At 43.2% G+C, this 13878-nt stretch overlaps 1 protein-coding gene across 4 annotated transcripts in view; it reads left to right on the top strand.

Moving 5' to 3' along the window:
• SNTG1 (syntrophin gamma 1) overlaps window positions 1-13878 on the top strand; it is a 1064578-nt gene that overhangs the window by 995547 nt on the left and 55153 nt on the right. For all 4 annotated transcript variants that reach the window (XM_075353282.1, XM_075353284.1, XM_075353281.1 and 1 more), the window contains 2 exons: window positions 7594-7710; window positions 7838-7909. In XM_075353282.1, coding sequence (XP_075209397.1) covers window positions 7594-7710; window positions 7838-7909 — 189 coding nt within the window. The remainder of the gene's footprint in view (window positions 1-7593; window positions 7711-7837; window positions 7910-13878) is intronic.

Genomic DNA, 13878 nt, shown 5'->3' with positions numbered 1-13878 from the left:
ATTCACTTCTGCCCCAGTTCTGCAGCAACCTGATGTGTCTCGCCCATTTCAGGTTGAGAGCGATGCCTCCGAGATCGGAGCAGGAGCTGTTCTGTCTCAACGAGACGCTACTTCAGGTAAACTTAAGCCCTGTGCATTTTTCTCTCGCAAGTTTGCTCCTTCTGAACGGAATTATGATGTGGGGAACCGGGAATTATTGGATATGAAGTGGGCATTTGAAGAGTGGAGACATTGGTTGGAGGGGGCTAGACATCAAGTTGTGGTGCTTACGGACCACAAGAATCTTACCTATCTGGAATCTGCCAAGAGGTTGAATCCTCGGCAGGCCAGGTGGGCTTTGTTTTTTACCCGGTTTAATGTTGTGGTCTCTTTTTTGCCAGGCACCAAGAATGTTAAGGCCGATACCCTTTCCAGGAGTTTCTGTGCTGACTCATTGGAGGTTGTCAAGCCGTCTACTATCCTGAATGATGGTGTAGTTCTCTCGGCCATTTCGCCTGATCTGCGGTTGGCACTGGCAGAATTTCAGGGGGATAAACCTGAGAGATGTCCTATGGGGAAACTGTTTGTCCCAGACCAATGGAGAGACCGAGTTGTCTTTGAGGTTCATTGCTCTGTTTTGGCGGGTCATCCTGGCATTTTTGGTAGTCGGGATCTTGTAAGCCACTCTTTTTGGTGGCCTTCCCTGTCCCGGGATGTCTGTAGTTTTGTGCAGTCGTGTGGAGTTTGTTCTAGGTCCAAGCCCTGTTGTTCACGTTCTAGTGGGCTATTATTGCCTTTGCCGGTACCTAAGAGACCTTGGACGCACATCTCTATGGATTTTATATCAGAGCTTCCCGTCTCTCAGAAAATGACTGTGATTTGGGGGATCTGTGATAGATTCTCCAAGATGGTTCACTTGGTTCTGCTATCTAAGTTGCTGTCTTCATCAGAGTTGGTGCCTTTGTTTTTCCAACATGTTGTTCGTTTGCATGGTATTCCCGAAAACATTGTTTCTGACAGAGGGGTGCAGTTTGTATCCAGATTTTGGAGGATTTTTTTTTCCAAATTGGGTGGTCAGCTGTCTTTCTCCTCGGTGTTTCATCCTCAGACCAACAGTAAGACTGAAAGGGCTAACCAGACCCTTGAGACCTATTTGCGGTGTTTTGTTTCTGCGAATCAGGATGACTGGGTTTCGTTTTTGCCTTTGGCTGAATTTGCCCTTAACAATAGAGCTAGCTCTACCACATTGGTGTCCCCCTTTTTCTGAAATTTGGGTATCACCCCAGGTTCCTCTCGGGGCAGCTTGAGGCATCTGTCCAGGGGTGGATTCGGTGGTAAACAGAATGCAGTAGATTTGGGGACAGGTAGTGGATAAATTGTTTCAATCCCAAGAATCTGCCCAGAAATTTGCCAACCGGCATCGTAGTGTTGGTCCCCGGTTTATAGTGGGGGACATGGTGTGGTTGTCCTCTAAAAATATTCCTATGAGAGTTCCATCTCCTAAATTTAAGCCCAGATTTATTGGTCCTTATAAGATTTCAGAGATTATCAACCCTGTATCTTTCCGTTTGACTCTGCCTGTGTCATTTAAGATTCACAATGTCTTCCATAATTCCTTGTTGAAGAGACTTGTGGAGCCTACAGTTCCTGCAGCAGCGCCTCCTGACCCTGTTTTGATACAAGGGGATCTGGAGTATGAGGTTGAAAAAATTCTGGATTCCCGTCACAGTAGGCAAAAGCTTCAGTACCTTGTGAAATGGAAGGGTTATGGGCAGGAGGATAACTCTTGGGTTGTGGCTTCTGACATTCATGCGGACAGGTTGGTTTGCGCCTTCCATCATGCTTATCCTGAGCGACCCGGTGGCGTTGGTGAGGGTTCAGTGACTCCTCCTTAAGGGGGGGTACTGTTGTTAATGTCAGTTATGCTTTTGCTGCTGTGAGGCTCCCTCTTCTGGCCAGGAATGGTTTGGACAGAGACCAGGTGTGTTGAGCAATGGGCGTTTCCATTGCTAACTCTCTGCCTATTTAAACCCTGGTCTGCTGGCAGGCTATGCCAGATATCAATTGTTCTTTGTTCACCAGCCTGCTTCATCCTGCTCCAGACCACTGGAAGACCACCCCAGATAAGTGCTTGGCTCTTTATTTGTTTGGTTCTTTTTGCTCTTATCTGAGTTTGTCATTTTCTGTAGTTGCTGTCAGTTTATTTGCATGCAGGAATCTTCCCTCTCAGTTGCTTAGCTGGAAAGCACCCTGCAGCTATGTTTGGAGTATTGCTCCTATAAGTCCATGTGTTTGTTGCTTCTTGAATATGTAATGGTTCCTGCTTTCTGTTCATTGGTATGACAAGAGCGCCCGGTATAGGACTGAGTTCAGATCTAGCAATCTGAGGGCTTTTTGTACTATCAGTTTTTTGGATTTTTGTAGGGTTTTTCTCTGGCCACCATCAGTCCCTTTCCTATCCTGTCCTATTTAGTCAGTAGGGCCTCACCTTTTGCTAATCCCATCATCTATCTGTGTGTTGTGTTTTCCTATATCACCGCAGTCTTTGAATGTGGGGGCTTGCTATTCTTTATCTATTTTCTGAGGCAGAGAGTTATTCATCTTTCCTATCTTTAGGATAGCTAGTTCTCCGGCTGGGTTCGCGATGCACAGGATGTTAGTTCACCCCTCGGCTACTTCTAGTCTTGATGGTTAGTAAGGAGATGGCGGCCAGATTAGTTGCCAATGCTCTTGTCACCTTTTACCAATGATTTATGGTGGTCGTCCATGGTTCCGGATCATAACAGTTGGCCAAAGATAAACAAGGTCTTTTCTTTTGAGTTTGCAAGTGTTACTTTGAAGCTTGGGGGATCACTGAAGCTCATTGTTTGCTGCTACTAATCTCAACTAACTTAAGTGCATTGCTTACAAATAGGGATGAGTGGTTCCATTGAGGTTCAGTTCACTGGCAGCAAATGATCCTAGCTTCACAGGCTCGATCTTGAGCCAAACCCTGGATCAAGTCACTGATTGGCAGTTTGAGTCCCCGCCCACACACAGCCAACCATAGGCAGATCACTTTTTGGGGAGGGTGGCCTGGGTTTTTCAAACTCTTTTTTTGTTGCACATTCCATGTGATAACGCTGTTGTTTCCCCCAGTGTGCGCCGTTCAAACTCTGCAAGCTGCTCAAACAGGGCTAAGCATCATGCGTACCTGAGCACAGCTTTGCTTGCCCGAGTTTTTTCACTCGTAAAGCATCTGAACCTTAATTTTTAAATTTGGTGTTTGGTTCGAAAACCGAGCCGCAGGTTCACTCATCTCTATTTACAATGTGGTTGGTTATCAAGGCAACAAGCTGTAAGCAATAAAAGGAAAATGATACTATATCTAGAATGGCTTTAAATTTAAAAAAAATAACTGTAATTTTTTAAAGTGTTATCTTTACAAGCACTCTCAAGAAACACTCACCTGCGAAGATGGAAATAACCCTTTAAAAGAAGCTCAACTATTAAGAAATATTCTGCCAGCAAGTCTTATTTTAATTGCAGCTTGAAATATGGATGAGGAATAAAAGACATGATGTAATTCTAGTGCAGTATAATTAAAGCAAAGTATTTTACGAATTACTAAACAAAACATGTATTGTGTATATATTCTGTAGATTTATGCCAAAGAGTAAAGTATTACTTGGAAATTGCTTTAGCCAATACAGATCAGCAAATTGAGGTTAAGTGCTCGAAATGTGGCTATAACATTTAAATGGTACAATGGCAAACATGGATCATAATAGACCATTTGCATTTTGCTTAAAGTACGGCACTTTGCATCGCGATTTGTAGGTGGACGGAGGGCCAGCTGTCATAACTCTCAACAGTGAAAAGCCTATTCTTTTCTCAGTCACTCTATAATCTGTTATGTGCTGAGATGTTGAAAGATGTTTTTTGTTTTGTAGAGAAATTGGTGTCTTCCTCTGCAATTATCTCTTCTCTGTTGGATCAAGCATTATGTTTAAGAGCTATTGTTCCTTTAAACTGCAGGAATTTCAATGTGAAAACAGGTTGCTAAGCAATAAAATCTATGCAGCTTTTACCTTGGTTAAGTGCAAAAAAAAAGTCAAAATGTAACGAACTTTACATAAAAACATAAAGCAAAGTGGAATTATACAGGTTTTCCTACAAATCTCTGGGTATAAAGTGCGATATTAGATGAAATGTCTATCACGCTCATAGCACATCATTCTGTCAAATATGTAAGTCAGATACTGTCAATACACTCCTGTGCACCTAGGGACAAATATAAATTTAATCTAACAAATGTTTTCTTCTTTGGTCAACTACAAAGTCGGATTTATAGCAGAATATGCTGAAAGTATGAGCTTACTATTCTAGAGCTGGAAAATCAATAGTAAATCATTCTGTAATAGTCCTCCTGAGACAGCAGTTGTAAAATACATTTTAGCTCTGGGGTGTTGCAGACCCACCAGGATTTTTCCTTTACTGTTTTTGTTGATATTGATAAAGTCAAATCTTTTGTTTTTACAATGCATTTTAATAAGATTTCATAGGGTAGGAAGATGAAAGACAAGAAAAAAATGTTATCTCTACTCAAGAATGCAATTCCTTTTTGAAGTTATAGTAAAATCATTTGTCAAGCTGAAAAAATCTTCTTTCTTCCATTGTCTCAAAAGCTATGTGTCTTTTTGTAAATCTAATATTTTGACTTAGGGGTACTTTGCACACTACGACATCGCAGCTGCGATGTCGGTGGGGTCAAATTAAAAGTGACGCACTTCCGGCATCGCATGCGACATCGTAGTGTGTAAAGGCTCGATGATACGATTAACGCGCGCAAAAGCGTCGTAATCGTATCATCGCTGCAGCGTCGGCGTAATCCATAATTACGCTGACGCGACAGTCCGATGTTGTTCCTCGCTCCTGCGGCAGCACACATCACTGTGTGTGAAGCCGCAGGAGCGAGAAACATCTCCTACCGGCGTCACTGCGGCTTTCGTAGAATATGCGGAAGGAAGGAGATGGGCAGGATGTTTACATCCCACTCATCTCCGCCCCTCCGCTCCGATTGGCCGCCTGGCGTGTGACCTCGCTATGACGCCGCACGACCCGCCCCCTTAACAAGGAGGCAGGTCGCCGGCCAGAGTGACGGTCGCAGGACAGGTGAGTCCATGTGAAGCTGCCGTAGCGATAATGTTCGCTACGGCAGCTATCACAAGGATATCGCTGCTGCGACGGGGGCGGGTACTATCGCGCTCGGCATCGCAGCATCGGCCTGCGATGTCGCAGCGTGCAAAGTGCCCCTTAGGCTGGTTAATAGAGATCATCAAACCCAACCAGTAAAGGTCAGTGTTCGTACCAAACACAGACCTTATAAAAAAAAAAAAAAATCAGTGTTTGACTTTGGAGTTCAGATGCTTTACATTGCAAAAACACGTTGCAAAAGTCCGGCTGAACCTGGGAAAACCGAACTTCCATGGGTCCGCTCATCTCTACTAATAGGTATAGCAGCACCTTGACTTAAAACTTAACCTTTCATTCAACCCATAAAAACTAATTGCCAAAATATTGTGCAAAACCTCATATAGTTACATAGTTACATAGGTGGAAAAAAGACCTAGGTCCATCTAGTTCAACCTTCCTTCACCAGTTCTACATTTTATCCCTAAGTCACTTGTAACCAACAATGTTGTGTGTACTGAGGAAATCATCCAGCCCTTTTTTAAAAGCTGTTATAGTATCTGCCATTACTACCTTTTGTGGTAGGGCATTCCACAGTCTGACTGCTCTAACTGTAAAGAACCCTTTCCTATCTAGATGCCGGAATCACTTTTCTTCCACTCGCAGTGTATGTCCCGTGGTCCTTAGTATTGTCTTTGGAAGAAATAAGTCATGTGCCAGTCCTTTATATTTACCACACATGTATTTATACATATAAATAAGATCTCCTCTGAGACGTCTTTTTTCTAAGCTAAACATATCTAACTTTTCCAACCTTTCATCATATGGGAGACCTTCCATCCCTTATACTAGTCTAGTTACCCGCCTTTGAACTGACTCTTTCATCCCTTACAGAATCACCTATTTCCACACACAGTGGGGGGAAAACAAAAAAGAGGGAACTGGTATTTATTCCATATGTATACATGAAAACCTAACATATCACCAATAGGCGCAGAAAAACCACACTTTAGATATATATCCAATATGGATTAATCTCACCCACTCAGTTGTGTAGGTCCATGTTATCACAGTACTATCTGCTCCAGTCAGAGAAGGGATGATTAAGAAGGCAAGGCCGCTTTCCCTAGATGGGCTAAAGCTGGTGTCACACATAACGACGACGACAACGACGTCGCTGCTACGTCACCATTTTCTGTGACGTTGCAGCGACGTCCCGTCGCTGTCGCTGTGTATGACATCCAGCAACGACCTGGCCCCTGCTGTGAGGTCGCCGGTCGTTGCTGAATGTCCAGCTTCATTTTTTGGTCGTCACTCTCCCGCTGTGACACACACATCGCTGTGTGTGACAGCGAGAGAGCGACGAAATGAAGCGAGCAGGAGCCGGCACTGGCAGCTGCGGTAAGCTGTAACCAGCGTAAACATCGGGTAACCAAGGGAAGACCTTTCCCTGGTTACCCGATGTTTACGCTGGTTACCGGCCTCCGCTCTTGCTGCCAGCGCCGGCTCCTGCACTGTGACATGTGGCTGCAGTATGCATCGGGTAATTAACCCGATGTATACTGTAGCAAGGAGAGCAAAGAGCCAGCGCTAAGCAGTACGCGCGGCTCCCTGCTCTCTGCACTGTGACATGTAGCTGCAGCACACATCGGGTTAATTAACCCGATGTGTACTGTACCTAGGAGAGCAAGGAGCCAGCGCTAAGCGTGGCTCCCTGCTCTCTGCACATGTAGCGACGTTATGATCGCTGCTTCTGCTGTGTTTGACAGCTAAGCAGCGATCATAACAGCGACTTACAAGGTCGCTGTTACGTCACCGAAAATGGTGACGTAATAGCGACGTCGTTGTCGCTGTCGCTTAGTGTGACACCAGCTTAACTCTGGACCTCCAACAATTTCTCCTGCCCTTACAAGGGCAGTCCTTATCTAGCCCTTCGCTGTAACTGCCCCAATGAAAAGTCCTAGTGCCTCTCAATCTTTACTAAGGACACAAGGGGTATGAGTCTAAGGACATTTACCAATATGAGGTCCTAGAGAGCCTCTTACCACACAATATTTTTGTCCTTCCTCACCTATTATTAAAATTAAAGAAATGTCTTTCTCTCCAACTTCTGCCATAAACCTTGTAGACAGTAGGCTAAGAATATCTTGGGCTTACCAATGTCAAACTGGGGTTCTACAAACCTATCAGTGATTTAGATTTTGGAGTTGCATTCTACAGAAACTATATTTGCCCTTGCATATAAAGGATACCATTTGGGCAACATTGGTCTTTGCATCGCAGCATTTAAGACTCAATTGAAAGATCTTGATGATCATTACAATAAAATTTTGAGATTTCACAATGTCATATCTTTAGATTTTTTCCAGATTAAATTTGTTTTCATCCATATTACAGTTAGAACCAACTAAAGAACCAGTGTATTTTTTTTATTACTGACAGATAATACACATGGGCTGGGTTGAGGAAAGAGAGCAAGAAAATCTTCAAGACCATACGTACTCACCAAAGTTTCTGGCCCTTAGAGGATCATCACTGTATAAATTCAATTCACCTCCCGTAAGTACCATATATATTAGAACAATTTCTTATTCAGTATGCATAGGTTTTAAAATTTCATAGAAATAAATCTATAAAATTATTAACATGGTTGTATTTTTGGGTAATTTTTCTGTTTCTAACTAAGGTAACAACATGGGACTGGATGCGAGCAGAAAAAAAGTTTACAGTATATGAAATAATGTTTAAAATTTTTAAGGTAAGGACTCTGGGAATGTCCAAAAACATACATTTTCTATTACTTACAAAGCAAAACATGTTCGGTTACACAGTCTAAAGATTGTCATTATAGAAATGAATTCATTATTATATGTAAGACAAGAAGTTATGACTCATATATAAATCTTTACTGTTAAACTACTAAAAATAATTAATTAGATTTATTAAAACTATCTAAAAAGAAAATTTTATCTCTGCTTCTCACAGCAACCAACCAGAGAAAAGCTTTTATTTTTTTCAGGGCGGTATAAAAAATTAAAGATGATCTTTGATTTGTTGCTTTTAATTTTACCAGAGCTGTTTAAGAAATTAAAGCTGAGTTGCTATGGACAAGAAAGGCATATTTTAAATTTCAGATGGTTTTGATAAATCAAGTCCTAACTTCAGCTAACCTGGCGAATTTGAATTTTAATAAATTCAATAACTTCTTGCAAGTAGGTTTCTTACAGTAAAACTAAGAAGCCTGGCTTTAGTGCAAGCTATGATAGTTCATTTTGATTGACAGTGCATATGTGTGTCTTCATGTACGTCTTCTCTGGCTAATGCAATCTTTCGCCTTATGCATAATGGATGGAGTAGTCTTGGTGATTCACAGTTGTTTAAATTTGCTGATTTCTGACATACAGTATATGTATAAATATATTGTAAGATGGCCACCAGACACTTCATGGAGGGGACATACAGTTAAAATCACAAGTTTACATACACTATCTAAAAAGACACATCTACATGTTTTTCCTCACTATCTGACATGAAATTAGAAAAAATCTTTCCTGTTTTAGGGCAATTAGGATTACCAGAATTATTTATATTTGCCAAATGGCAGAATAATAAGAGAGAAGATTTTAAGGCATTTTTATTACTTTCTTTAAAGTCAATAGTTTACATACACTAAGGCGGGCTTTGCACACTACGACATCGCAGCCCGATGCTGCGATGCCGAGTGCGATAGTGCCCGCCCCCGTCGCAGCAGCGATATGTGGTGATAGCTGGCGTAGCGAAAGTTATCGCTACGCCAGCTTCACACACACACTCACCTGCCGTGCGACGTCCCTGTGGCCGGCGACCCGCCTCCTTGTTAAGGGGGCGGGTCGTGCGGCGTCACTGCGACGTCACACGGCAGGCAGCCAATCAGAGCGGAGGGGCGGAGATGAGCAGGATGTAAACATCCTGCCCACCTCCTTCCTTCCGCATATCCTACGGAAGCCGCAGTGAGGCCGGTAGGAGACGTTCCTCGCTCCTGCGACTTCACACACAGCGATGTGTGATGCCGCAGGAGCGAGGAACAACATCGGACCGTCGCGTCAGCGTAATCATGGATTACGCCGACGCTGCACCGATGATACGATTAAGACGCTTTTGCGCTCGTTAATCGTATAATCCAGCCTTTACACACTGCGATGTCGCATGCGATGCCGGAAGTGCGTCATTTTCAATTTGACCCCACCGACATCGCACCTGCGATGTCGCAGTGTGCAAAGTGCCCCTAAGAGTACTATGGCTTTAAACAATATGGAACAGCCCATATGATGATGCTATGTCTTTGGAAGATTCTGGTAAGTTTATTGGCAACATCTGAAATAATTAGAGAAACACCTGTGGATGTATTTTAAACCTGAAAAAACGCTGCTTCTTTGTGTAGCATCATGGGAAAATCAAAAGAAGTCAGCCAAGATCTCAAGAAGAGAATTATGGACTTGCACAAGTCTCGTTCATCCTTTGGTGCATTTTCCAGATACTTGAAGGTGCCTCGTTCATTTGTACAAACAATTATATGCAAGTACAAACAAGATAGGAAAGTACAGCCATCATACTGTTCAGGAAGGAGACAGGTTCTGGTCCCAGAGATGACTGTGCTTTGGTCATACATTTGCATATCAACCCAAGAACAAAAGCAAAAGACCTTGTGAAGATGCTGGTGGATGCTGTTAAAATTGTGTCATTTTCTACAGTGAAATGAATATTGAATCAACATAAGCTGAAAGGCCATTCTGCCACGAGGAAAGCATTATGCCAAAAGAAACATAAAAAAGCCAGATTAATGTTTGCAAATGCACACAGGAACAAAAACTTTAATATTTGGAGACATGTCTTGTGGTCTGACAAAACTAAAATTAAACTGTTTGGCCATAATGACCATCATTACATTTGGAGGAAAAATGGAGAAGCTTTAAACTCTAAGAACAGCATCCCAACTGTGAAACATGGGGGTGGCAGCATCATGTTGTGGGGATGTTTTGCTTCAGGAGGGACTGGTACACTTCACAAAATAGATGGCATCATGAGGAAAGAAATTTATGGCAATAGTGAAGCAACATCTCAAGACATCAGCCAGAATTTTAAAGCTTGAGTGGAAATGAGTCTTCCAAATTTTCAATGACCCAAAGCATACTGCCAAACTGGTTACAAAGTGGCTTAAGGATAACAAAGTCAATGTTTTGGAGTGGCCATCACAAAGCCCTGATCTCAATGCTATTGTAAATTTATGGGCATAGCCGAAAATACAGGTGTGAGCAAGGCAATGTACAAACGTGGCTCAGTTACACCAGTTCTGTCAGGATAAATGAGTCCAAATTCCTACCAACTATTGTAAGAAGCTTGTGGAAGAATATCTAAAACTTTTGATCCAAGTCATACAGTTTAAGGGCAATGGGCTTCTAGAATTGCTGAGCGCAGATGGAAGAGGTCTCATTCCACTGAGCACTTCATTGCATATAAAGAGTCCCTCACCACTTTCAAGTCCACACTCACTGCTGCAAAACACACCTACTTCTCATCCCTCATATCTTCTTTCTCTCACAACCCTAAACAGCTATTCAACACTTTCAATTCTCTCCTCCGTCCTCCGGCACCACCTCCCTCTCCTCTCCTCTCAGCTGAAGACTTTGCCTCTTTCTTCAAGCGGAAGATTGACAACATCAGAGCAAGCTTTGGCCCACAATCCCCACAGCACCTCATCATAGCTACTCATCCCTCTTCCTCCAAATCCAGCTTCTCCACCATGACAGAAAACAATCTCTCCACTCTACTCTCAAGATCACATCTAACCACCTGTGCACTGGACCCACTCCCATCGCACCTCATCCCCAACATCACCGCAGTCCTCATCCCAGCCCTAACCCATCTCTTCAACCTATCACTAGCAAGTGGTGTATTCCCTTTATGCTTTAAACATGCCTCTATTACACCCATCCTCAAAAAGCCCTCCCTTGACCCATCCTCTGTGTCAAACTATCGCCCCATATCCCTTCTCCCCTACGCCTCAAAACTACTGGAACAGCATGTCCATCTTGAATTGTCCTCATACCTCTCCTCCTGCTCCCTCTTTGACCGGCTTCAATCTGGCTTCTGACCACATCATTCTACCGAAACTGCCCTAACCAAAGTCACCAATGATCTACTAACCGCCAAAGCCAAGCGACACTACTCTATCCTCCTCCTCCTGGACCTGTCCTCTGCCTTCAACACAGTAGACCATTCCCTCCTACTACAGATTCTCTCATCTCTGGGCATCACAGACTTGGCCCTATCTTGGATCTCCTCATACCTAACCGACCGAACTTTCAGCGTCTCCCATTCTCACACCACTTCCTCATCTCGCCCCCTATCTGTCGGTGTCCCTCAAGGCTCAGTTCTTGGACCCCTGCTGTTCTCCATCTACACCTTTGGCCTGGGACAGCTCATAGAGTCCCACGGCTTCCAGAATCATCTCTATGCCGATGACACACAGATCTACCTCTCTGGACCTGACATTACCTCTCTACTAACCAAAATACCACAATGTTTGTCTGCTATTTCATCCTTCTTCTCTGCACGATTCCTAAAACTTAACATGCACAAAACAGAGTTTATTGTCTTTCCTCCTCCTCACTCATCTCCTCCAACAAGCCTTTCCATCAAACTTGATGGTTGCTCACTCACCCCAGTCTCACAAGCTCGTTGCCTTGGAGTGACCCTCGACTCTGCTCTATCCTTCAAGCCACACATCCAAGCCCTCTTCAAATCATGCCGATTACAACTCAAAAATATCTCCCGGATCCGTGCTTTCCTTAACCAAGAATCTGCAAAAACATTAGTGCATGCCCTCATCATCTCCCGCCTCGACTACTGCAACCTCCTGCTCTCTGGCCTACCTTCCAACACTCTTGCACCCCTCCAATCTATCCTAAACTCTGCAGCACGCTTAATCCACCTCTCCCCTCGCTACTCCCCAGCCTTGCCACACTGCCAATCCCTTCACTGGCTTCCCATCGCCCAACGACTCCAGTTCAAAACATTAACCATGACATACAAAGCCATGCACAACCTGTCTCCTCCCTACATCTGTGACCTAGTCTCTCGGTACCTACCTGCACGCAACCTTAGATCCTCACAAGATCTCCTTCTCTGCTTCTCTCTTATCTCCTCTTCCCACAATCGTGTAGAAGATTTCTCCCGTGCATCCCCCATACTCTGGAACGCTCTACCTCAGCACATCAGACTCTCCACTACCGTGGAAAGCTTCAAGAGGAACCTCAAGACCCACCTCTTCCAACAAGCCTACAACCTACAATAGCCCTCAGTCCAGTAGACCACTGCACAACCAGCTCTGTCCTCACCTATTGTACCATCACCCATTCCCTGTAGACTGTGAGCCCTCGCGGGCAGGGTCCTCTCTCCTCCTATACCAGTCTGTCTTGTACTGTTAATGATTGTTGTACGTATACCCTCTTTCACTTGTAAAGCTCCATGGAATAAATGGTGCTATAATAATAAATAATAATAATAATAATGGTACCAAAATACTAATGAAACCTATGTAAACTTTTGACTTTGTAGAAAGTATTAAAAAATGCCTTAAAACATTCTCCCTCTCTCTCTCTCATTATTCTGGCAGTTGGCATATATAAATAATTTTGGTTCCTAATTGACCTAAAATGGGAATGGTTTATTCTAATTTCATGTCAGATAGTGATAAAAACATGTATATGTGTCTTTTTAGATAGTGTATGTAAACTTCTGGTTTCAACTGTATGTATCACTGGGTGGTTTTCCTCTGAGATGTAATCCTGGAAGCAAGCTTCAGGACATTAAGTACTGAGAGGGTTAATAAGGCTGGCAAGAGCCAGGTTAACAGGCAGTCAGATAGATGGGTGGGACAGTCTACTAACAGATTCCCATAGTATGGGCAACATAAGAAAGTCCAGGGGAATTCGTTAGCAGTCTGTTGTGGAGGTAATAGGTCCTCATGTGTGAAATATCCATGTTTGGAGTTGGTGCTAGATAAACACTGTAGTGTCTTTGCTAGGGCAGTGTATCCTGCATCCCTGCAAAGAAAGGCCGTTTATTTCCCTGGCTTGTGACTCGCTTTATGTGGCTTTAAAAAAGGAGCCAAGACATTTTATTTCATGTTGATCCTGTGTGTACTTCAAAGGCTGCCGAGTGAACCATATCTCTAATATACTGTGTATATATATTATATATATATATATATATATATATACTATCTATCTATCTATCTATCTATCTATATATATATGCAGCGGTGCAGTGGGTGAAATAGATATTGAGCACGTCATCAATTTTCTAAATAAATACCGCATTTTTCGGACTATAAGACGCACCTGACCATAAGACGCACCCTGGTTTTAGAGGAGGAAGATAAGAAAATAAAATTTTAACCAAAAAATGGGGTCATGACACACTGTTATGGGGCGAGGATCTGCTGCTGACACTGTTATGGGAGTAATGTCCCCAAAATCTCTACTAAGGTACCCCATTCTGGTAACGATCCTGCTGCCTTGTATATGATCCTGCTCATATACCCCATCCTGCTCATACACCCCATCCTGCTCATATACCCCCATCCTGCTCATAAAATACCCCCATCCTGCTCATAAAATACCCCCATCCTGCTCATAATATACCCCCATCCTGCTCATAAAATACCCCCATCCTGCTCATAATATA

The sequence above is a fragment of the Anomaloglossus baeobatrachus genome, chromosome 6 (assembly GCF_048569485.1).
Source record: "Anomaloglossus baeobatrachus isolate aAnoBae1 chromosome 6, aAnoBae1.hap1, whole genome shotgun sequence".
Lineage (NCBI taxonomy): Eukaryota > Metazoa > Chordata > Amphibia > Anura > Aromobatidae > Anomaloglossus > Anomaloglossus baeobatrachus.
This window is presented reverse-complemented; position numbering and strand designations above follow the sequence as displayed.